The following is a 23,183-nucleotide window of genomic DNA, read 5'->3' as shown; positions in this document are numbered from 1 at the left end:
GGCACCGCAGGGGAGGAGGGGGCGGGGGAGGTGGAGGGGGCGGGGTAAAACAGGGGCGGAGGCCAGGACTATCTGTACTCGAGGTGCCTCACCCCCACCACCCCATGCAGCCCCGCCTCCCCCTGCCTTTCCGCTGTACCAGGGTCGCCCCGACGCCCACCGAGGAGCACATTTCCACCACCACTATCACCCCACCCGCAGCCCCACCACCTGGCCCCGCCCCCACTGCCCCCCCATTTCCAGCACCACGGCGCCTTCCATGCATACGGGGGCGGTGGGCCCGCAGGAGGCGCCACAACTAGCAAGAAGAAGACATGGAACTTCATCCACGAGAAGATGAGCTACGACACGTTCTTCACCATGAAGCGGCTGATCGAGCGCTCGCGGCGGCCCGACGAGGTGCTGCGCTGGGTCACCCAGAACCCCGCCAAGATCTCCCACAACCACTACCCCGTCGCCCTGCAGAAGATCGGACAGCTGCTGCAGGCCACACCCCCCACCCGCGCCAGTGGCAGTGAGACCGACGGCGAGGCCTCTGGAGTGCAGGTCGACGGCCGACAGATCCTGGAGCATCAGGACTTCCGGACGCTCTGCAACGCCATCGTCAGCGACTGCGGCAAGTTCGACAACTTCAGCATCGTGAACTGCCTGTACGCCGTCGCTGCGCTCGGTGAGTCGCCGCGTGACGCTCAGACGCACACCCGCTATCGCCCGCAGCTACGCCACTCACCTTTATCTGACCCCTCACAGGTCTGCCCAGCGACTCTGAGGTGGTGCAGGTGCTGGAGGCGGAGTCTCAGACCCGGCTGAACCAGTTCAACCAGAAGGACGTGTCGATGGTGTTCAGCTCCAGCATGAAGCTCCACCCGGGCAGCCAGCACCCACTCACTGAGGCCTGCCTCGCCGGCCTAGAGAAAAACCTGGAGCGAGAGCGCCACCCGCAGACGCTTTTCCTGCTGCTCTCCTACTACAGGCTCAAATGGCGGTCGATGCAACCACAGGAAGCCGCTGCCGCTAACAACGGCACGCCTAACCCTGAACAGCTGCTCGCCAACAGGTGAGAACGCGCATTACCTGGGTTGTTGTGTCTTATACCCGTGCTGAGGTTTGTGATGTTGGCGTCGGTAGTAGCGGTTAACTGCACGTGTGCGTCTGTCCTCAGGAAGATCCTGCGTCTGGTCAAACACACGCTGGCGAGTGTGAGCGGGGTTCGAGACCAGGAGATGGCGCTGCTGGACGAGATGCTGGCGGCGTGTGCCCGTGAGGCGAGTAACAAGAGTCTGGAGCTGATCTTCAGCTCTCACCTGTTCTACCAGAACAGACAGGAGAGGTTCATCAGCAGCCTGGCAGGTGGGTCGCTTCACCCTCATCCCTCGCCATCGAACACGCGGCCATTGCTGTCTCAGCTGTTCAGGTGACTCCGTCTCTGCTGACTCACCTTAACTAGTGACCTGTTTCTCTCCAACAGAGGAGTTACCAAAGAAGGTGGACAGCATCACGCCCTACACGATGGCGCTGATCGCCAAATACATCGCCCGCCATCGGCTGAGAGAAACCCGCCTGCTCGACACCATCGCCGACTTTCTGGTGAAGAAGGCGGAATACCTGGACAGTAAGGTGAGGCCGGTCTGGCGGTCATGTGACCTTGACAGCTGCGCACAGGACTGCAGGTGTGTTTGTGTTTGACCTCAGGTGATCCAGAAGCTCGTGTTCCCGTTCAGCCGGATGAGCTACCGTCCGTCCAATGAGCAGCAGTTCTTCTCCCGGCTGGAAGAGGTGGTGGAGCTGAAGGCGCTCAGCTCGCCGCTCGCCACGGTCAACATCCTCATGTCTCTGTTCCAGCTCGGACATTTCCCCGGCCTGGTCCTCCACCGGGTCTTCTCCTCCGCCTTTATCAGCAACGTCACCAGTGAGTACGGCCAACATGAACCCGACTTTCCGTCTGACCGGTCGGGATGGGAATATTTAAAAAGTTATTACTCAGACTACACTTTTCCTTAAAGTAATGCAGTACGTTACTTAGTTACTCCCAGGATAAAGGCGTTCGTTATCCTACTCGTTACGTTACTTTGATGTTTCTCTGTAAAATGATGTGAAACACACCATCATCATCCTTATTTAACAACATAAACCTGAGGCTACACAAACAACACAAACTCTATCCTACTGAGGACACCCGCACAAAAAGAGGCTTTAAAGCGGTCGTCATGGTGATTCTACTGTAGAAAGATGAACAGGTAAAGGCTGCAGCCTGACTGCTGAAGTTCAGGCTCTGGCTGCTGGGCTGGAGTCTGCATACACTCAGCTTTAACGTCACTCTGAGTTAGCATGCTGTCTGACTAGCTTAGCATTAGCATGCTGTCTGTGCAGGTGCCTGTGCAAAGAGCTGAAGTTGCATTAGCAGCGTGATGCAGTTGTTTCTGTCCTGGAGCTGTCTCCACTTTGCCGTCCCACTCTGGTCCTTTTGTGCAGTAAAAATAAAATTAGCGTCCATATCCATCCTGGAGACTGTGCCACCGTTTTCCTCCGTCACAACGACTGAAATCAGCTGATCGTAGTGAGAGTGCAAGAACCAATAGGCAGGTGGACTAATGAGTCCAAGGACCTGGACTACTGGTCGATTCCCTATCGACTGGTCACACCGTCCACTGTGACTGGTTTGTGACTCATAATATTGATCCTGTTCTAGCCATTGACTGATTACCAGTACCAGGATAGCCAGTGTAACCAGTGTGACCAGTGTGCTGCTTTCCCCGCAGACAGCCCCTATGCTCTCATCGTCAGGCGATACTTGTCTCTGTTGGACGCTGCTGTCGAGCTGGAGTACCGCGACTACACAGGGCCGCGACTGCAGGACGCACACAAGGTTCTGATGTTTGACCACGCCCTCACCGCTGATGAGGTCAACCGCAAGTACAGGTAACACTGCACACCTGAACACTGACCCTCTTGGTTAATGTAAACAGAGTCGGTTAGCGTCCACCTCACCAGGCCGAGGTCAGTTCAGCTCAAACTCATCAGAATTAGAAGGCACCGAAAGGTGCGCTCAACACCAAAGTGACCAGAATATTAACCCCAGACAGCAGCTGAGCTCTGATTGGTCTGTTCTCTGTCAGTTATAAAGGTCTGGTGGCTGAGGCTCTGCGGCAGCTGGTTGGAGAACAGAACTACAAACAGGATGAGGTCCTCCCCCCGGGATACTACACAGGTAGGACACACCTGCACACACAACCTCTCACCTGGATATTTGGAGCTCTAACGATTTTAAAACAGCTGCTCCGCTGCATGCAGCGTGTTCTGGGGGGGGCGTGGCTCAGATCAGCAAGCTGTAAAACATGGCGACCATCGTCTCGCCGCTCAGATTTGGGTTTTAGTCCTGTTGAAGACGTGCAGCGTTTGGCTGGTTGGTTTGGTTCGGCATGGCTTCACTCATGCTCCGCCCACATGTGTTCTGCTTGAACAGCCAATCAGAGAGCTGCTTCCTTTCAAAGTAACTGAGAAGCTCCTCCTGTATTTCCGATGCTGTTGGCAAAAGTTAAAGCGTTTCATTAGACGCCGCTGACTAGGGCTGCACAATTAATCGTTAGAAAATTGCGATCTCAATTCATACTTATATGCGATCTCATTTCCAAATGACAAAAAAAAAAAAAAAAAGATGACGATTGTACCGCATTTTGATCCGGGACATAATCTGCATGAAAACAAGCGCTCACTCTTCCTGCTCAACAAATGACAAGGGCGGAGCCTTATACCACGTAATACCGAAGCCAGCTGGCAGGGAAACAACAACGGAGAGCACGTGAGAGATGACGAAGCTGTAAAGGCCAAGAAAGTGACAGGAGAAAATCCGTCCCGGTCAACCACCCAAACATCAATAACAGGAACCTTATACAGCGCTTCCCCATAGCCGTCGAAGTCCCGCAGGCACAAAGAAATTACGGAGGCGATCACTTATCACCTGGCTAAAGATATGGCTCCCATCAACACTGTGAAACGAGGGATTTAGGAAAATGATCAACACCCTAGACAAACGCTACACAGTGCCGTCCCACAGCTATTTTTCAAACGTTGCACTACCTGCTCTATACACGCAGTGTCGAGCAACGGTGGAGACGGAATTACAAGCAGTACAACATTTTGCGGCAACAACAAAATGTGAGACATTTATTGTTTTTATGTTCAGTCTCAACTGTTACGAAGTTGATGTGCAGTTAATAAGTGCAATAAATATTTATACTGGAAAAGAAAATCGTGAGAGAATCGTGATCTCAATTCTAAGCAAAAAAATCCTGATTCTCATTTTATGCAAAATCGTGCAGCCCTACCGCTGACCTTCAGCTGTGGTCTACTTCCTGTTTGCTTAAACAGAAAGTTACATGTTGGACAAGCAGCCTTCACGTGCGTATGCCCCGCGTGGTTCAAAGGTCAAACGCATGTGTGTGTTCGGAGCTGGGTCACAGAGGGGCGGAGACGTCAGCTACATGTTCACAGTTACTGTTACTGTCATGTTACTGTTGTGTTGCTACCTGTAATCTGATTACTCTTTTCTCCAGACTTCCTGTTGTGGATGGACATTTCCGGGCGGGTTCTTCCCATCCGCACAGGAGCCGGCCTTTCTCTGACTGTCGTTCCTCCGTCCTGTGTTGTCGTGGCGTCTAAGCCTGCTGATGCAGCGGTTGCTGCAGTTACCTCTGACTTCCAGAAGTTCTCTCCGTTTGTGGCGATGGAGGAGGGCACGGAGCACTCGTGTCAGGTTGGTGAGGGGATGGGCGGGGCAATGGAACCGCGGGCCTTCCTGCCCCACCACATCCGCAGCACGCCGGGTGCCGCGCCCCACCCGGGCCACCCACGGGCGGGGACCAATGGCAGCACGGTGGACTACGGGCCGTACTACGTCCCGGCAGGGGAGTACTACTCAAGCCTGGCCAAAGAGCACTCGCTGGAGAGTCAGGATAGCTCCACCCTCAGCAGCCCGCCCTCGGACGGGCTGGCCCCGCCCACCACCCAGCTGCCTGCAGGGGCCGGCGCCCCGGACTCTCTGTTCCAGTTTTCCATTGGGAAGATCCTGGAAGACGAGGGTGGCACAGGGGCCCAGAGGCCGGACCACGAGCTTGGGGGATTCTACAAAGGAGTGACGTATGCCGAGGGGGCTGACAGACCGCCCCTGTCGCCACCACCGCTCCACCCCCCTGAGCAGCCAGACCCCGACGGCCTCCCCGCAGACCAGAGGCAGATCCGGAGGTAAGTCAAACCCCGAGCCTGTGCAGAATCAGGAGTGCCTGCCTGCCACTAACGCCGGCCTGCTGTGCTCTCTGCAGGGTCATCATGTCCGTCAATGATAAGTGGCACTACTGCCACAATTCTGACGTCCTGGTGGGCTCCCGTGCCATGAGAGACCGCCACCTGAGGTTACTGGGATATGTCATCCTGCAGGTGAGTCGGTTTTACCATCCCGCAAACAGTGACGTTAAAGAAAAAATTGTAGAGAGGAAAAAAAGATAAAGGCAACACCTTACGATATTAATGCTATTTTCTGCTTAGTGTTCCAGTAATTTCAATTAGCCACATTTAGCATCTTTCAACTGCTGATTGAAGCAGATCAGAGCTGAAGTATAAGTGCCTGTTTTATCCGGACACACAAAGTTCTGTCACAGCAGTGTTTTGCTCCAGAATGATGTGATCAAACATACCAACGCCGTCACTGAAGCCAGCCGTCGGTCTGATGTCGGTCTGCCATTGCTTTGCAGTGGGTCTGATATCGGTCTGCCGTGGGTCTGATATCGGTCTGCCGTGGGTCTGACATAGTTCTGCCGTGGGTCTGACATAGTTCTGCCGTGGGTCTGTCAGTCTGATATTGGTCTCTGCCGTCCATCTGATGTCGTTCTGATATCGATCTGCCGTCAGTCTGATGTCAGTCTGACAGCGATTTGCCATCGTTCTGTCGGTCTGATATCGGTCTGCCGTCTGTCTGACAGTCTGTCGGTCTGCCGTTGTTTTTGCCATTGGTCTGATATCGGTCTGCCGTCGGTCTGATTATATGGAGTCCACTTTGTGCTGTGACCAAAAAGTTTCCCACGTGTGGGACTAATAAAGGTGCATCTTGTCACAGCTTCCTGCTGTGTGGGAAATCAGAAATGATCTGCAAACGTTCGATAAGTCTCTGACACTGTGCACAGAACGGCTGCCTGCCATCAGGCTGGTAGAGTTTGCATTTACCCGTGACTCTGTGTGGATACGTCACCACACAGAGTGTCACGGTGTGCTGTGATTCTGTTCACTTTACCTGATGACAGTCCCACATGGCTTCCCCAAACTGAAATCCTGATAAAGAATCTGCTCACACTGAAACAGCCGCATGTGAGTCGACCACTGCAATAAAGAAGCGTACTGAAAACATGTGGGCGGGTCTGCTGTGCCCCAGTCCTGCGTTTGGGCACCACTGTAAACAATGCATGACAGACCCGCCCACGTTTTCAGTACGCTTCTTTATTGCAGCTGTCGACTTGCACGCGGCTGCAGCGTTTCAGCTACAGCCTATACACATCAACCACAGGACCCAGTTTATTCTGTTTTAAGCCGGCGAGGCGTGATTGGGGATGCTGCTCAGGTGTGTCCTGCTCCCCCGCAGTGGGCCGCAGCTCTGCAGTCAAAAACATGCTCACTGACTGCAGCCAATAAGACTGAACAGTATTAAACTAAATAATATATTTTCCATCTCTGTTCACAAGTTTCTGGATTTCTTTTTTATAAGACTGAACTTTGTTTCCATGTTTGTCAAAATTCACGTTTGTTTAACTTGTTGCTCGTTTGAAGAAGTGTTACAGACGACTGAAGCAGTGCAGTGACAAACGTTAGAAACAGCTGTTTGTTTAAAACAAAAATGACTGAAGGATTCATTGTGAATGAGTTTATGTAAATAAAGTTGCAGTTTGGCCTTTGTGTCATCGTTTTGTTTAGACGGGGCGTTACCCATAGCTCTGTAGCTAACCAGCACGTAGCAACCGGTCCAGCTTCAGTAACCACACAAACTTCACTGCGGTTTAGTTTTGTCTTCACTCGTGTCCAAAGAGACAGACCAGCTGAACGTTTGGACGTCATCAATCCCTCAGTCAGAGTGGACTCATCTAGCTGGCTAATGCCATTAAACTTCATAAATCCTGATTTTCATTTGGCCCCGTCCACTGCCGCCAAATACCATCAAAATAGGCCAGGGAACCGGAACCCGTTTGTGTGCAGCCGCCTTGATTGGCCAGATAGTTTGAGCTGCTCTGTGATTGGTTGGTTTAAACTTCTGGCTTCCTCCGAGATAAAATGTCTGTTTTTGTAAATGTGATAGGGTTTAACGCTTGTTCTGTAAGCTCCTCCCATCACGGTCATGTGACGTGTTGTTTCCTGTCTCTTCAGCTGCCGTACCACGAGTTGGAGAAGCTGAATGGCATTGAGGAGGTGAAGCAGTACCTGCACAAGAAGCTGCTGGACATCACGCTATGACGTCCCACCAGAGCGTGCGTGTGTCCTGCCTGATGTCAGAGGTCGGTGGTTACCTGGTGACATCCTGTTGGAGCAGGCGGAAGAGCTGCACAAGAAGGAGTTCCAACCAAACTCTGTTCATTTTTCATAGCGTTTAAGAACTGATTCCTTATCAATAAACAGGTCAGTTAATCAATACAAACACCATCAGATCGATTATTGGTCAGCTGACAGGATGCTGCTGTTTTCTGAGCAGTCTCGTCTCACCTGGGGGCATCCATGATCATGTGACTATCAGCACTGAGGACAATGGGACTATGTTCTGTGACCTCATTGGTCGCCATGTGGATGATCTCGCTTGTTTTTTTTCTGGATGGGGAGGGCAGTCCCTTTTATAAGATGTGGTAACTTTGGTAACAGCGATGCATGTGCGGGACTGTTTTATAAATGGGGGGTGGGGGTCACAGAGCAGGGGCTGATGGGAACTGTAGCGTGCCAAAGGTCTGAAGGACAGTGCTTAGTGTTCGGGTCAAAGGTCAGATTATTTATTTGTGTGTGAGGTGATGGACAGATGTTTGTTTATATTCTATAAATCTATTAAAGCTGAGATGAATGCAAACTGTGTCCTTACTGACTGACGGGGGTCAAAGGTCATCTTGTGGTCACATGACAAAACGACACCAGAGATGAGAAAAGTGCATTTATTAATAATTTCAGGTGGGTGGCTGAACCCTGAACTGCTGCTCACTGCGCCCCCACCTGCCAAACTGTACAAACCCTGCCCCCTGCCCTGCCTTCACCATTTTGTCAAAAGGACACTTGAGAGCCCACCTGAGCTTTGCTCCGCCCATCTGCTAAAAACCAACACGCACTCGATAAAAAACAAACACGGGTAACAAAAGGCTCCGCCCTCTTCAGAGGAAGGCGGGAGGGGCCGGTGCCGCATAACATCCTCTCATTGGTCTGCCAGGATGATTGGTCTGTGAGGAGGTGTGGCCTGCACAGCCTGTCCTCTCCAATGAGGAGGAAAGGGTGAAGCTAGTCTGTGTCCGAGTCACTGGATTCCTCCGAGGAGCTCTGGTCTTCGTCGTCGTCGTCTTCGTCATCGTCGTTCTGAGAAACAACAGCAAGTGGTCACAAAACAGGAAGTTCTATATCCTGCAACACATGAAAGGGCGGGCCGATGGAAAGGGCCCCGCCCACAAGGTCATGTATCATTATTATTTATATAAAAATGTGCTTTCAAAATAAAACAGGATATTGTCTCTGTGCTGGACTGGTGATGAACACCGTGGTCACAGTCGGCGTTCACTCATGTCTCCATGAACACATGACTGACCTCGTCGTCGTCGCTGTCTGTGCTTCCTGACGTCTCGTCGTCTTCGTCAGAGTCCGACGACTCGCTCTTCTCCTCGTCGTCTGAGTCAGACATGTCCTGCTGGGAGACGGACAGACGTCGTTCACCACCTCATTGGGGCTGACCAGCCCAAACGCCACGTGAAACCTAGCCCCCCCCCCACCTTTCTGACTAAGTAGCTGTTGTTACCTTGGCTCGGTACGCCATCGCCCTCTTGCTCACTGCCACACCAGGTGTCGCAGCTCTTGAACTTCCCGCCTTCCCCTTCGCAGTCACGCGGACTTTAGCTACGGGGCTGCTTCGAACTTTGGCGGTGCTGCGACGTTTCTAAACAAACAAACAAAGGTTAGCGCTGCCGTCCAGGTGACGCACGCACAGGTGAGGCGGCGTGAGGGACTCACCGAAGACGAGATCTCCTTGTAGACGGCGCGGTCCTGAGGAGACAGAGACTGAGGAGGGAAACGGGCATGTTAACGACCAGCAGGGGGCGACAAACTTCAAACCTTTTACTAATATTTCATTCGTTTGTCAGCGGAGGCAGAGTCATCGCACCTCACCTTGACCCAGGCCTCCAGCTCCGCCTTGTACTCCACCTGCTGCTCCTCCACCAGCTTCTTGTACTTGTCCTTCTGGCTCTGGCTCAGCTTCTGCCAGCGTTTCCCGATCTCCACCATCCGCTCCTTCAGGCTGAAGTGGTTCAGCTCGCCATTGGTCAGCAGCTCCTGGGAGAACATCTGGTAGCCGCTCCTATTGGACAGAGACAGCAGCGCCCAGAGCGAGGCGACCGTGACACCGCGGCTGACCGCCAACGTTTCAATAAAGGTTTTTGAATCGGGGGCACAGACTCACACTGGAGGCTTCTTCGGCTCGCCGTCAAACTTGGGCTTCCGCTGACCCGCCACTGGAGTCCTCATCTCCAACAGCTCCCTCTGCAGGACACCACAGTCAGTACAACAAAACACAGCAGGGGGAGGAGCCAGACACAAAGAGAGGAAGGGCACTAACTAAGGGCGCAAAGAGGGAGGAGCCATAACCAAACAGGAGTCATGTCAACAAGCAGCTGTTGTTCACATGCTTGCTGCTGCACTGACTGCAACTGGAAACCAGTGACAGGGAGCTGGAAGGTACAGGAGGAGGAACAGCGGTCCCTGTAACAACGAGAGGAGGAGGGTATAATTACCGTGGCGAGGAACCCACGGCAATTACACCAAACATCTGATTGTTGGGTTTTTCTGTGTGTGTATGATTGTAGGGACTACCTTACAGTATAAAGCACCTTGGGGGGCCTTTGTTGTGATTTGGTGCTGTATAAATACAACTGAACTGAATTGAATTGAGGACACTGTGAGCTAACAGCTAAAGTAACGTGGTACGTTAGCAGTGCTGTCCGCGTTACTTTGTTTCTTCTTTGGATACATTTTTCTCTAAAAAGAAAGGGGGGAAAAAAAACTTCCTGTTTGGCGGCGGATATCAGAGCCAAACCTCGTAACGTTTCTGGTCTTCTGCCGCCTTCTTGATCCACGGAATCTTCTCCTTCTTCTCCATCGAGTTCCACGCCGTGTCCATCGCCGCCTGGGCCTTCCTGCGGTCACTCTGTGGGTTGTGTCACATGACACTCAGTGACGGTACGGAGAGTTTTTACCTGCTGTTTACTGCACGCGCTCCTTACTCTGTACTTAGCCAGGTAGTCGCCAATCACGCTGTGCTGCCACATCTCCGCCGCCGTCTTTGGCGTCTCTGGAAGCTTTGCTGCTGCCGTCTTTTTCCCGTCCCGTCTTTCTTTCGGCAGTCCAGCGGCAACCCACGGCTCAGACTCCGCCTCTCGACACCGCTCCTATTTAAACAACAAAAAAATGTGTTCAGACAGTTTCCGGTGATGTCGCAGACGGCACCGGCTCGGCAGGTTAGTTACATCACCGACGTTCAGAATTAGCGCCCAATAAACAGGCAGTAGAAGAAGAGCCAGGCGCACCTTGACTGATGGAGACTTGGCTCTGTGGGGGCTTGAGGCCACGCCTGCACCCAATTTGGCCCCGCCCATTTTCTCCTCAGTCATGACTCTGTCTCGTTCCTCCTCTGGAAGACTCTGAGAAAGAAGCAGAGATTACTTCCTGTTTCCTGTAGTTTAAGCAGCAGCTCTGGAGCCTCATTGGACAGGATCAAACATGACAGCCAATCAGCCAATTACAACGTGCCTGAGGACCATCTGTAGTATGAAACTGGTAGTTTCTAGCTAGCTAGTTAGCCAATCAGCCTCCGCTTTCACAGCTAGACCCCCCCCCAATCCGGTTTAATCCAATTAAGAAGGTGAAAGTGTAAATACAGCTCCGCCCATCTCTGTCCCGTCTGTGGGCGTTTCCTCTCGCTCTTCAAGGCGCTCTGAGGTCTTACCTCCAGGAAGCGCTGCAGGTCGATGTCATACTGCTTCTTTTTCTGTGGAGACAAAGTTGAGATTAGAGAGAGGTCAGAGGTCAGAGGTCAGAGCGGTGCCGTCACTCACCTGCTCGCAGCGTTTCTGGAACATGTCCTTCTCCTTCTGCGTCATCATCTTCCACTGTTTGCTGCACAGCACCATGCGCTCCGTGCTCGGCACGTCCTTCATGTTCACCATCAGCTCCGCACAGTACAGCGAGTACCCGTTACTGCAAAACAGAGTCAAAACGCAGTACGGCGAGTACCCGTTACTGCAAACCCGAGACAAAGCGCAGTACGGTGAGTCTGGGTTTGGTGGTTGCCAGGACGACGGAGTCAGGCTCCGCCCCTTAGGTCCAGTCAAAGGCCCTTCCTGTTCCCACACCACTGCAGGTCCTAAAGACCTGGACGAGCCAGTTTGGTGTGGAAGAACTGGACTGGCCTGCACAGAGTCCTGACCTCAGCCCCACAGGACAGGACTCCAACATCTGACCTCATGATGCTCTTCTGGAACAACGGTCACAAATTCCCACAAACACTCCTAAACCTGACCGCGATGTTATACTCAAGGTCACATGCAGTGAATGCAGACGAGCGAGTCTCTGCTCTACTGTGAGGAAGATACTATTTTTATGACATCAACAAATCACTGAAGAGTTTTTGTTTTTTGTGTCCCATTGTTTATGGAACCGTGGCTGTAAAATACACCTCACCTGACCAAACCTGACGTCAGGTGGCGTCAGGAGGTCAGGTGACTTCTCTCAAAACCGGTTTATTGGTTATACTGTGAATTGTGCTGTGTGAGATAATAAGACAAAGACACAGAAGGCGTCACTCTGACCAACATGTAGCGTTTACACAGCTTTGGATGTGAGCCACAGAAAGTGAGCTGAGTCTGATGCACACTGTGACTAGATAACACCTGAACCAATCAGAAGTGAGAGGACAGGACGCGCCTGTGAGGACGCTGTGATGAACATTTCATTTATTCAAACAAATGCTGTTCATTCAGCGTCAGTTTCACTGTAACAGCAAACATGAGCTTTCTTCTTCTACAGTAATGAAATCCTCCAGCTTTAATCTCAGTCTAAATCATCCCAATAAAATAATAAATGTCGTCTTATTTTGTCAAAGCTTCTAAAAATAAGAAAAATTGGACATAAGTGAACTTCTGAGGAACGCGACCTCTCGGCTGTAACTGCAGCAGGGTTAGCGTGAACATGCCAGCGGAGACTCACGGGGGAGGTTTGGTCGGCCGTCCGTCGAACTTGTCTTTCAGCTGTCTCTCGGCTTTGGTGAGGACGGAGCGGACATGATCGTCCGAGTTTACGTCTGGATGAGCTTCCAGGTAGACCCTCATGCTGTCCTGAAACAGGAAGTGCAGCCGTGAGACTTTACTCTCGGTTTCAGCCCAGATCATCATCACATCGCCCACACGTCCCAGAAGCTGTTACAAACACCGGAGCTGGTGTCGGCTCGCTTCCAGGACTCGTGTCGTGACGATGGTTCAGGTGAAACGCTGAGGCCTAAGCGCCTGCTTCCCGTCTCTCTGGTACCTCGTAATCTTTCTGGAGCTCCAGCGCCTTGCTGATCCACTTCAGTCTCCTCTTGTCGGACAGCTGGGACCACTGTCTCCTCAGAGCCTCCTTCAGCTCCTTCTGACTCACCTGAAACAGAAACACAGTTGTGAGGACGTCGAGACGGGTCCTGACAACGCCCCGGGCCTCGACCCGGCAGCAGGTCTATGAGCTACCGCCGTGAAACTCTCCGCAGACGTCCGTGACAACACGTGCAGAGAAATCAGAGCGCCGAGAAGCAGAAATGAAGTTTTGTGCGATTGCGAGCAGGACGCCTCCTGCAGGGACAAACGAGCTGCCTGCACGGCTCAGGCGTGATTCTGGCCCATCTATGAACTCTGACCTTTTCGTCTTTCCATAGAGTTTCAGGTGGATTTGGCTCAGCTGATTGGCTGGGCCATCTCTGAAAGACTCTTGGAGAACTCCTCTGTCTGAAACCTTGAGAGGAGCACGTGATGGTTTCAGCTGTCATGACGTTTCTATGGTGATGACTCACCTTCCTGTTGGGACCGAACCAGCTGATGTGCACGGAGCGGCAGGAAGCTGCATGTCTCTGTGCACCTGCCTGTCTTCATGCGCTCTTTTCTCATCATCACACAAAACTTCATTCATGGACGTGCGGTTTGATGTCTCGTGCGTGTGGGTTGGATGTGTTACCTAAGGTTGAATATATCGACCATCGCCGATCGACCGAGCCTTTCGCCGGTCGTTTTTACAACAGCGATGTGTTTATGTGCACCTGAATCAGTCTGTGAAGCTAAGAGAAGCAGTCAACGCAAACGATCATAGCGCTGTTTGAACGGCAGCGACTCATTTACTCAAACTCCGAGCAGAGAAAGGCAGTGGCCTCCGCTCAGAAAAGACAAACATGTGATTTAAAACCCCCACGATGGTTTCAGTGGCTGCTTTCTCCACTCTGTGTTTATCTTTACACACTCGACCCAAGGATAATCAAACAGTATCTATATTAACACTGGAAATAAAGAAGGTCAAATATTCCCTCCAAACATAACGTGTGAATCCTAAACGTGCGAATGCGTGCATGATTCCGTCGCTCCGCCCATCTAAAAGTCTGCACCTGTGCATGTCATCGGTCATTGACGGCTGCTTCACATATGGCACAACGACATCTCCTTTAGAAACACATTTGCTTGTTTTACCTGCTGCACGGTGGTTTACGCAGAGCGGTCGAGCCCTCTGATTGAACCAGTGCAGAGCTGCTGCGGCTGCACCGATGGCACAAAGACATGCATTTGTGTGTTTAGCAGGTAGCAGGCGTGTGCTGAGCGCATACCTCGGGGTGCAGCTTCATGTAGGTCTTCTTCTCGTGGTTGTACCACAGCTGTTGGGGGGTTTTGGGTTTCTCCGGCAGGTCCGACTTCTTCCTCTCCTCGATCAGCTCGGGGTGCTCCTCCCTGCGATCAGCTGACATTAGCCATGTGTGCGCCAACACCGTGACTGACACTGCTACATGTGACCGGAAGTAGAACTCACTTGAATCGAGCCATGTTCTTCTCGAAATCTTCTTTCTCACGCTGGAACTCTGTGATGTACTTTTGCTGCGGGAGGACAAACAAACATGCGTTTGGTGTTTCGGGACTCGAACACGGACACAAGTGCGACCTCGGGTTCTGCGGCTAAGCGCACCTTCTTCTTGTCGGGCAGCTCCTTGTACTTCTTGGACAGGATCTTGGTGAGGTCCAGGTTGCTCATCTCTGGATGGATTTTGGCGTATTTGGCTCGTTTCTCCATGAAGAAGCGAAAGTATGGCGTCAGAGGCTTCTTCGGGAAATCTGGGTGAGTCTGCACACGAGAGAGGTCAGAGGTCACAGGTCTGTCTGTCTGAACCAGCACATGTCCCAGCAGGTTCTGGCTCTAGGGGGCCTCACCTTCAGTTTCTTGCCTTTATATGGGTTTTTCACAAACTCGATGGCGTCCACGATGAGCTCCGTCATCGTTCGGTACTTCCTGACCTGAAACACAGACTCAGGTCAGCTGAACTTTCAGACACACCTTAAACCGAAGAGCTTTAAATGAACACGGCGACGGCTCAGAGGCGTGGCCTTTGGCCAGCGTACCTCAGACGAGACTTTCTGCCACTTCTGGCGACACATCTCGCCGGTGAAGCCGCCAAAACAAACTTTCTCCCAGTCAAAGTGCGACTCGGTGGTTTTATACTTCATGGCGTCTCCGTCAGGCAACAGGGTGCGAATCCTCTCCAGCAGAGTCAGACAGTCCTCCTTACTCCAGTCATCTGAGCAGGGAGACAGCGGTCAGGGCGGGGCCGGTGAGGGCGTGTGCCCCGCGGCCGAACGTTACACAAAAACATGTTCAGGTACGTTTTCACTAAAATTGCCAAAATAGTCGTCTGTGAGGACGAAGGTGCACACGGGCGTAAAGATGCAAACATGCAGCTTCAGGCAAACCCAAGGTCTGCCCCCCCCCGTCACATCTGAGCGCTCACTGGAAGCACTTTCACGCTCATTCCAAGTGTCATCAACTTCCTGCAGTCGCTGCCAGCCACTTCCTGTGTGGACGCTGCTTTAGCAGAGTTCACGCAGGCCTACATGAACTGACAGGCGAGTACCTGAACACCTGACAGGCGCTAACAGCAGGTCGGCACTTACCTGGTTCAGTCTTGACCCTGGTGCTCTGAGCCGTGGAGACGCTGCTGCTGCCGTTCATCCTGCAGTGACCGACGGAGGAGGCTCCGCCCCTCCCTCTGAAACACAAAATCAAACAGGTTTACTGCAGCAGGAAGTGCTCACGTGACCATCAGTACGGCTCGGCTCGTGTACTTCCTGTTTCTGCCTGTGTGGGGCAGCACCGAGTCCAACAACACCTGATCCAATGCGCTGTTCCGGCTCCACAGGGGGCGCTCTCGAGCTCATCCTTTAGCCGAGTGAAACCAGCCCGACTGCTGGAAACGGGCGCCGTGACAGAGGACGCCCTGTCATAAATCACTGAAGGACCAATCAGCGCGCAGTAGCAGCATGTAGGTGTTTTAAATCAATGTCAGGTGAGAAAGGCTGCAGGACCAAAGGGGGCTGGATTTAATGTGACCATGTTTTTACGGCGCCCCCTGCTGACCTGCGCAGCGTTTTGGCACGTTTGGCTCTCCATAGCTCAGAGGAGGCTGGCTGCTTTCAGTGGCAGGTCACTCTCCTGTGAGAAGCTAGAAGTAAGTGGAGCGTGAGTCACTGAGCAGAATATGTCGCCTGATCACCTGACACGTCACCTGATCCCTGCTGCCCCACTGTAGGCTAACAGTGACACGTTGAAGGTCAGTGACATCACCTGTTACTGTGTAGAATGTACCAGGTGTATTTATAGAGGATGACAGCTGGCCATCACCACACTTTAACACCTTCATCCTCTCACTGCCCAATCAGCTTGCAGCTCACACCATGGCGGCCCAACAGTGTGTGAACTTCCTGAAGGCTTCTTTTCATTTACAGAAATCAATCTGAGCGTGCTCAGAAACGAGATTCTGCACACGCAGTGAGGATGCTCCACGTGCAGAAAGGCTCCAGAGCGCCACCTTCAGTGATAGAAACGTCAATGCACACTGAGCTCTGTGTATGAACTTTGGGTCGTTCCTAAAGCCACGCCCCCACACCTGGGCACCTTCACCTTTAGTCAGATTCATCTGAAGATGCAGCTGTGCTTCGGAGTTCACGTGTCTGTGGCACCATGGCGAATTTTGATCCTTCGCCACTGGACAAAAATGATGATTGAGGGGTCTGTAGCTACCTGCACAGGTGTGATCAGAGTGCACACCCACTCACAGTCACAGCAGCAGCTACGGGGCACAGAATAGCCAATCAGAATGTTTCACTTGCAGCAGCTTCACTGTGAGGGTGCCCACCTGTGTGCACCACAGCCATTGTTTGAATGACCTCACACTGACGTGCACCTCAACTGTTCTCACCTGGCTGAGCATTAAACTCACGTGACATCACCACACCAGTGTAACCACAGAGGTAACCGGAAACAGTGTGTTTGGTGACATTGCTGATGATCGATTCTCAGACAGGAGCTGATCTCTCACACACACAGGTCCCGGTGCCGTTCTGCAGACGGTCCCCGGGTTCTGGGTCCGGACGGCCGGGGAGCTGGGCTCGGGCCCGGTAAGGTCTCCGGGCCGCCAGCTTCCAGCTGCCCGGTAATGGCGTCCATCCTCCGGCAGGAGTCAGCACGTAGCTTCCGCTGGCACGAACCGCAGAACCGAGCGCGAAGGTTTCCCGGTGAAACGTGTCGGAGCGACGCGGAGACCAAACCGGAACAAACCGGATGAAACCGGATAAAAGATCCGAGCGAAAGTCTCCGGACGGCACACGTGGAGCGTTTAAGGGCTTTAATCCGACAAAATGATGACACGTAAAAAGGTCGAGGTCGAGTCTACCCGCGGTGCAGGATCACCAGAACCCCCGAGCCCCCCGAACCCTTTACCCGCAGAACCAGAGCTTTGTGCGGGCGGGACGGGCTGCAGCTGCCCCACAAGCCTCCGCTGCAAAGCCGCCATGAATGTTGTGGCGACTCGGGGACGAGCGAGCCGAAAAACCCAGAAATGCGTTTAAAATCGGAACCTGGCGTTTACCTGCTGGTTCGGACAGAAAGCCGGGGTGATACTGCACGGCACCGTGCCGGTTCGGCTGCTTTCGGGACCGTGGAAGTGTGGTTTTTTCAGCCGTAAACCCCGGGGAGTCAGGTCGAAACGAATCCGACAAAAGGAGCGTCTAGTCCGGTATGAAACTCCGCCCAGCGCCGCAGGGGGAGGAACTCCGGGGGAAAACATGAGGACAAAGGCGGAGGATGAAACCAGAGACAGCGGCCACAGCGGCAGCCAGCCCCGCTGGAGCCGCCGCACACGCACTCTTTAACGGACGCTATTTTACATTTACGCCGTTTTCACTCAAACCCAACTGCGACTGCGTACTCCGAGCCCTCTCTGGGTCCAGATGCTGAACAGGCGGGAGGCCCGGGGACCGCCGGCAGAGATGCGGCCGGGGGCCCGCGGAGCACAGCGGATGCTCTGGGAGGAAGCCGAAGGGGCTCCCTCCACCGCCCGGCGCGATGCTGATCGGGGGCTGAGAGGCGGCAGAGGAGCCCGCTAAGAGCAGCGGAGTCCCCGTGATCAGTGAGGTCATCATCTGACTCCGCACCTGCCGCAGGTGGGGTGAGGTGTTTCTGCTGTTTGTCCTAATAAAGTTTGTTATTTAGAATAAAAACAGCCTTTATTTTGAGTTCTTGTGACTTTAATTCTGGAGTAAACTCGGAGGACCCTGCCACCTGAGGTGAGGACAGGTGCACTGGGCCTCACCTGTGGGACCCTCAGAGGTCTGAGCTGGGGTCCGGGTTCTGGTGGACTTCGGAGCCCTCACAAACACAGCCAGTGGCCCCTGAGCGCCACTGCTGCCCCCTGCTGCCCGGATGTTCAGCACGTTAAAGGGAAAGTGTTGGGGTAATGACATCATCCAGACTAACAGCGCGTGCAGCAGCTTCTCTAACAATGAAAGGTCAGGCTGTGCACGTGGACACCCCAGGATGAGCCACCAATCAGCTGATCAGGTTTCTGCAGCTGTCAGAGCCCCAACATGCTGAAGAGGAAACACTGCAGATGATCGATCGGTTCACTGACCGATCAACTGATTGATTGAGCGGACCCACAAAGTTGAAACTCACATATTTCACAGGACTTTGTGCAGAATTTACACTCACAGCCACTTTATTAGGTACACCTCCTCCTGAAACGCTCACTGGGGTCTGGACACACCAGTCTCCTAAATCATCATTCTGACGCTTCATTTGAACCTCAGCAGCTCCTCTTCATCACTTTGCTGCTACCCTGTGATTGGCTGGTCAGATATCTGAGTTGAACAGGTGCACCTAATAAAGTGACTGTAAATAAAATGAGTGCATTATATTCATGCATTTTAATATATGTTTGTATTTAGAGTGTTTGAACATGTTTCTGTGGGTGAAGTGAACCTCATGCTGTAAAATCTGCTGGTCTGCTCACACACAAACACACACAGGCACTCCTAAAGCTTAATCACCAACAGCTTCATGCTCTTATTTTGAAAAGTCGCAGCAGGTCATGGTCAGGGTTCCTTCTCAGTACCTCAGGCTGTCACACACCAGCTTCACACAGGTGATGCTGATTGGATAATCTGGCTCGGTTGAGCACCAGTCAGACTTCCTGTGTGTCAGCTGTCGTTCCTGGTCGTTCCTGGCCACGAGTACACATAATCCACACTCTCTGTTGGAAGCTGTAAACCTGCAGTAATGATTTATTATGGTCCCCTTTCTTCTTCTGCTGTCTGATCTGCTGTTACAGAGGGCTTTAGTCTAATATGTCACTTTTCGTTTTGTTTCATTTATTAAAAACTTTATTTGGATCTGATCTCGAACACGTTTCTTCTTCTTTACTTTTTGTTCTGTACCATTTGAAACTGTTACACTCTGCTTGTTTCTTTTGTCTGGTTACGTCATAAGGAGACGCTACGGTAATCGCGACCAGCAGGTGTACGCATGCGCAACCTCCACTGGGGGGGCGATGGTTTTACGAAACCAAAGAAAAAACAGGAGAAACGAGAAGCACAGGAACAGGAGAGAGGAGACAGCTATATCCTGACTCAGATTTGGGCATGCTGGTTTGAATAGCACATTGTTTTTAATGAGAAAGCACTGCACAGGGGAGTGTGACTGCAACAGAGAAGAAGAAACAATAGGACATGTTTTAGTGCATTGTCAGAAATATGATGCTCGGTGAGATGAAAGTGAAACTGGACTTGGCTGATTTATTTCGTAAGAACTGGAGAAGTGATCAGGTCATATTTTGTTTTTTAAGGCAGACTCGTTTGTTTGGGAGGATTTGATTCATTTTTGACATTCAGTTCACACTCCACACCAGTGGGTGGCGGTAATGCACCATTTTGCTGTTTGCCAACCGCCAATAAGCAATATAGAGAAGAAGAAGCCTCCGCTGGGTCCGCCGCGGAGCACAGCAGTAGAAGAAGCGGCAGCAGGAAGTGATGCAGCTGTTAGCCTGCAGGCTAACGCGGAGGACATGAAGCTCCTGGACTGAACGTGAGTGACCGTCGTCTCCTCTCTCCTCGCGCCTCTGCGCAGACTCAGACTGTGGGTCAGAGGCTCCCTGGGAGCGGGAGCTGTTAGCGCGTATCTTAGCGCAGCGGGTAGCTGTTAGCGCGGACTTTAGCGGGACTGGCGGAGCTGATCCAGGTGAGCCCGGGTGGCTCAAATGCCCGGATCTTCCGGTGAAACGCGACCAACAACTGGTGACGTGACGAGGCCGCGGAAAGAGGTGAGCAAATACCTGAGCAGAGGGCGTCAAAAATACACTTGATTAACAACCGGATCAATCATGGATCGATACCTGCTGACGGCACACAGGAAACCGGAAGTTAGCGTTGTATGGGGACAAGTGTAAGGGCTTTTCATCCCGCTGGTTGGACAGCCACGCAGGAAGTGACGTGCGATCCGCCAGGGGAGCTTTTACCTCTGAGTGTGTTTCCCCAAGATAGAGTCCCAGAGGTCACCCTGTGGTGTGTGTGTGTGTGTGTGTGTGTGCGCGTGCGTGTGCGTGTGCGTGTGCGTGTGTGTGTGTGTGTGTGTGTGTGTGTGTGCGTGTGTGTGTGTGTGTGTGCGTGTGTGTGTAGAGCGGGGACAGGACGCTTGCTCTGATTGGACTTTACTGGGCCCAGGTGTAACGTAGAGGCGGAACTTTGAGGTTTACTGGGATTTTATCGTTACCATATTCTGACAAACGTACAGATGATCTGCATCTGCAGGTCACGACCTCACAGCTGATCAGTTTGTGTTTTATCAAATGAGATAAGGTGATTTTACTAAAACCCGCCGTACCTGTCCGATGTCGTCTGATGGCGATTACATGGATCCAGTTTGGGAGCCGTCGATAACCTCCCATCAGGCGACACTGTGAGGTTCAGCTTCCGGCAGCTACAGGTGTCCTGCAGATGTTCGGACGTTGGTTTCCCTCGTGTGTCTGAGCCGTCAGCTCGCTATGAGTTAGGAAGTAACTCTATCGACCTGAGAGAGGAGCTCACCTGCTCGTAGTACTCTCACAGTATTGTATTTATCACCACACAGTACTGCGATACTGTCGTGTGACGTTGGAGCTCCGTCTGTGGGACACCTGCCCCTAAAGGGGCGTTTTCTTTCTTTCCCTATTTCATAAAAAGCTTCAGTCATGCTGGAGTGAAAGGACAGGTGAGGGGTTCTCAGGTAAACAAGAAGTGTGTGTATATACCTGAAGCTAAGCTCTGCCCTCTCCCTACAGGTGTGTGAGCTGTGCTGACCTTGGCGGCGATGGCGCTGATCGAAGGTGTCGGCGATGAGGTGACGTTGCTGTTCGCCACTCTGCTGCTGCTGACAGTTCTGCTGCTCGCCTGGATCTCCACCCGCACATCCGAGCCCCCTGAACACCTGTTCACAGGCTCCTCCCCTTTACAGAGGCCCGGGCAAACCCAGCAGGACACGCCCTTTTCATCCACCGCCACCTCCTCGTCCCCCTACCCACCATCCTCACCCTCCACCTTCTCCATGTCCTCGTCCTCACCTTCCTCCTCTGTGAACGACAGCTTCCTGACAGAGGCTCCCACCACACTGGAGGATGGACAGGTGGGAGGAGACGGGGTGAGGCGCAGAGGAGGAGACGGAGAGGCCGCGGTGTCTCAGCGGAACATGGTGGTCAGACTCAAGTTCCTCAACGACACAGAGAGGACGGCGCAGGTCCAACCACAGGACACCGTCGGGTACATTAAGAGGTACGAGTGCTGCATGTAATACTCCATACACTACACTACTGCATAGTAGAGGAGGAGTTTCGGCAAACCTGAAGCTCCTCCTCCCGGCTGTGCCCCCGGACCCGTTTGCTGACCTCTGACCTCTGACCCTGCAGGACCTACTTTGCGGGGCAGGAGCATCAGGTGCGTCTCATCTATCAGGGCCAGCTGCTGCAGGACGACGCGCGGACGCTCGCCTCGCTGAACCTCGCCCATAACTGCGTGCTGCACTGCCACATCTCGCAGCACGCGGCGCGGGGGGCGGCAGGGGGCCAGCGGGCGGGAGACCAGGTGCGCGTGGCGCTGAACGTGGGCAGCCTGATGGTCCCGCTGCTCGTGCTCATGCTCTCCGTGCTGTGGTACTGTCAGATCCAGTATCGCCAGTTCTTCACCGCCCCCGCCACCGCCTCGCTGGTCGGGGTCACCATCCTCCTCAGCCTGGTGGCCTTTGGCGTCTACCGCCGCTAGCCTCCCATGGGCCGGCAGCGGGAAGAGACGCTACCTGCAGTTATTGTTTGTTTCTGTTGCCATGGAGACGCAGTGAGGACAGAGACTCTTATCATTAGATCACACGTTTATCTTCATCATCAGCGTGCCTCTTTGATTTCTGTGGGAGGCACAGACACACCTGTCTGCCTCACCTGTCTGTGTGTGTGTGTGTGTGTGTGTGTGTGTGTGTGTGTGTGAGAGAGAGAGAGAGAGAGTTTCAGCTTTTGGAGAAAATCTATTAAACCTTTAATTTATCCCGTGGTGTCTGAGTGTGTGTGTCACACCTGTACAGGTGATTCTGAGGGTGGAGCTGCTGCAGTCACATGGCTGGTTGGCATCACCTGATTGGCTGGGCGGTCAGCGTTGGGGAGTACAGATTTTTCCCTAGCGACAGGTTGTTGCTAAGCACTCTCTAACCATCCAGGATCAGCTGATAATGGAGTCCATTTCCAGGGTGAAGATTTTATGGGCTCTTATGTTTGACCTTTGACCCTCTGTGTAGCAGGAAGTGTGTAATGTTACAAAATAAAGTTGGATACAAAAAGCTCAGAATGAAAGAAGTCATGTGACGACCTCAGACTGTTTCTGTAATGTGATTGGTCAGAGCTGCTGCTTTGACATGTTCACAGGTCACGGCTCCGTAAATCAAGATCCTGACGACTTGAACCAAAGTCGCGAGGAGACGACTACGAAAGAACCTCCAAACTGTCAAAGTTGTCGAGATCACGTAAGCGGCACGAACTTCTCAAATACAACATGTCGAAGAAGACGGAGAGGTGCGCAGTGTGGCCCAAAGTAAGGAGCAGGAAGACCAACTCTGACTGACCATCAGGTTATCAGGTCATTATCAAACCTACAAGCAAATATTAGAAATTCAGCTCCAACTTGAATTTACTGTCAAAAACGTCAGCCAGAGATCAATAAGTGAAGAAATAACAGCAGTGAAGATGCGCGTTTCTAAAATATAAAATACACCAATTGTTGTAATAAACCTGAGCCCACTCACAATGACAGACACAAAGTATGAAACTTGATGAGTTACAGAGCTCA

General features: G+C 52.6%; 3 protein-coding genes across 6 annotated transcripts; 2 read left to right on the top strand and 1 right to left on the bottom strand.

Moving 5' to 3' along the window:
- Positions 1-48: 48 nt before the first annotated feature.
- On the top strand, positions 49-8,089 carry fastk (Fas-activated serine/threonine kinase; the record flags this gene model as incomplete). The annotated part of the gene is made up of 10 exons (XM_019347867.1): positions 49-670; positions 751-1,057; positions 1,163-1,350; positions 1,469-1,617; positions 1,693-1,909; positions 2,760-2,919; positions 3,117-3,208; positions 4,554-5,241; positions 5,319-5,433; positions 7,405-8,089. Coding segments are annotated over 10 exons (2,625 nt in total), but the record flags the coding sequence as incomplete, so codon positions are not given.
- A 68-nt stretch (positions 8,090-8,157) lies between these two features.
- On the bottom strand, positions 8,158-19,200 carry ubtfl (upstream binding transcription factor, like). Of its 3 annotated transcripts, none has more exons than XM_005476872.4 (20): positions 17,417-19,200; positions 15,444-15,538; positions 14,895-15,070; positions 14,706-14,789; positions 14,464-14,619; positions 14,311-14,375; positions 14,111-14,231; positions 12,796-12,906; positions 12,478-12,605; positions 11,328-11,511; positions 11,219-11,260; positions 10,800-10,913; positions 10,497-10,661; positions 10,310-10,420; positions 9,677-9,756; positions 9,385-9,574; positions 9,229-9,276; positions 9,017-9,154; positions 8,810-8,905; positions 8,158-8,583 (listed from the first exon to the last, which is right to left on the bottom strand). In XM_005476872.4, exons 2-20 carry the CDS (start codon positions 15,499-15,501, stop codon positions 8,509-8,511), a joined length of 2,142 nt encoding a protein of 713 aa, XP_005476929.1. In that variant the 5' UTR covers positions 15,502-15,538; positions 17,417-19,200; the 3' UTR covers positions 8,158-8,508. The 3 variants fall into 3 exon arrangements, with proteins under 3 accessions (XP_005476929.1, XP_005476928.1, XP_005476930.1); XM_005476871.4 differs by having other exon boundaries at positions 8,810-8,908; positions 17,417-19,198; XM_005476873.4 differs by having other exon boundaries at positions 8,810-8,908; positions 11,328-11,469; positions 17,417-19,196.
- A 557-nt stretch (positions 19,201-19,757) lies between these two features.
- On the top strand, positions 19,758-22,693 carry tmub1 (transmembrane and ubiquitin-like domain containing 1). Of its 2 annotated transcripts, none has more exons than XM_019347869.2 (3): positions 19,758-19,908; positions 21,140-21,626; positions 21,761-22,693. In XM_019347869.2, exons 2-3 carry the CDS (start codon positions 21,169-21,171, stop codon positions 22,110-22,112), a joined length of 810 nt encoding a protein of 269 aa, XP_019203414.1. In that variant the 5' UTR covers positions 19,758-19,908; positions 21,140-21,168; the 3' UTR covers positions 22,113-22,693. The 2 variants fall into 2 exon arrangements, with proteins under 2 accessions (XP_019203414.1, XP_019203413.1); XM_019347868.2 differs by having other exon boundaries at positions 19,790-20,143.
- The last annotated feature ends 490 nt before the right edge of the window (positions 22,694-23,183 follow it).

This window comes from Oreochromis niloticus, linkage group LG18 (assembly GCF_001858045.2).
Source record: "Oreochromis niloticus isolate F11D_XX linkage group LG18, O_niloticus_UMD_NMBU, whole genome shotgun sequence".
Lineage (NCBI taxonomy): Eukaryota > Metazoa > Chordata > Actinopteri > Cichliformes > Cichlidae > Oreochromis > Oreochromis niloticus.
Note: the sequence above shows the minus strand (reverse complement) of the source record. Positions and strands in the feature narration are given on the sequence as shown.

Bases quoted from the DNA above. Each gene is read 5' to 3' on its own strand.
- ubtfl (XM_005476871.4), bottom strand. From the start codon at position 15,501: ATGAACGGCAGCAGCAGCGTCTCCACGGCTCAGAGCACCAGGGTCAAG. The intron at 14,620-14,705 runs GTGAGGCCCCCT...TCTCGTGTGCAG, and splicing joins ATAAAGGCAAGAAACTGAAG to ACTCACCCAGATTTCCCGAA. The intron at 9,155-9,228 runs GTGAGTCCCTCA...TTGTTTGTTTAG, and splicing joins ACAAGGAGATCTCGTCTTCG to AAACGTCGCAGCACCGCCAA.
- tmub1 (XM_019347869.2), top strand. From the start codon at position 21,169: ATGGCGCTGATCGAAGGTGTCGGCGATGAGGTGACGTTGCTGTTCGCC. The intron at 21,627-21,760 runs GTACGAGTGCTG...CTGACCCTGCAG, and splicing joins ACCGTCGGGTACATTAAGAG to GACCTACTTTGCGGGGCAGG.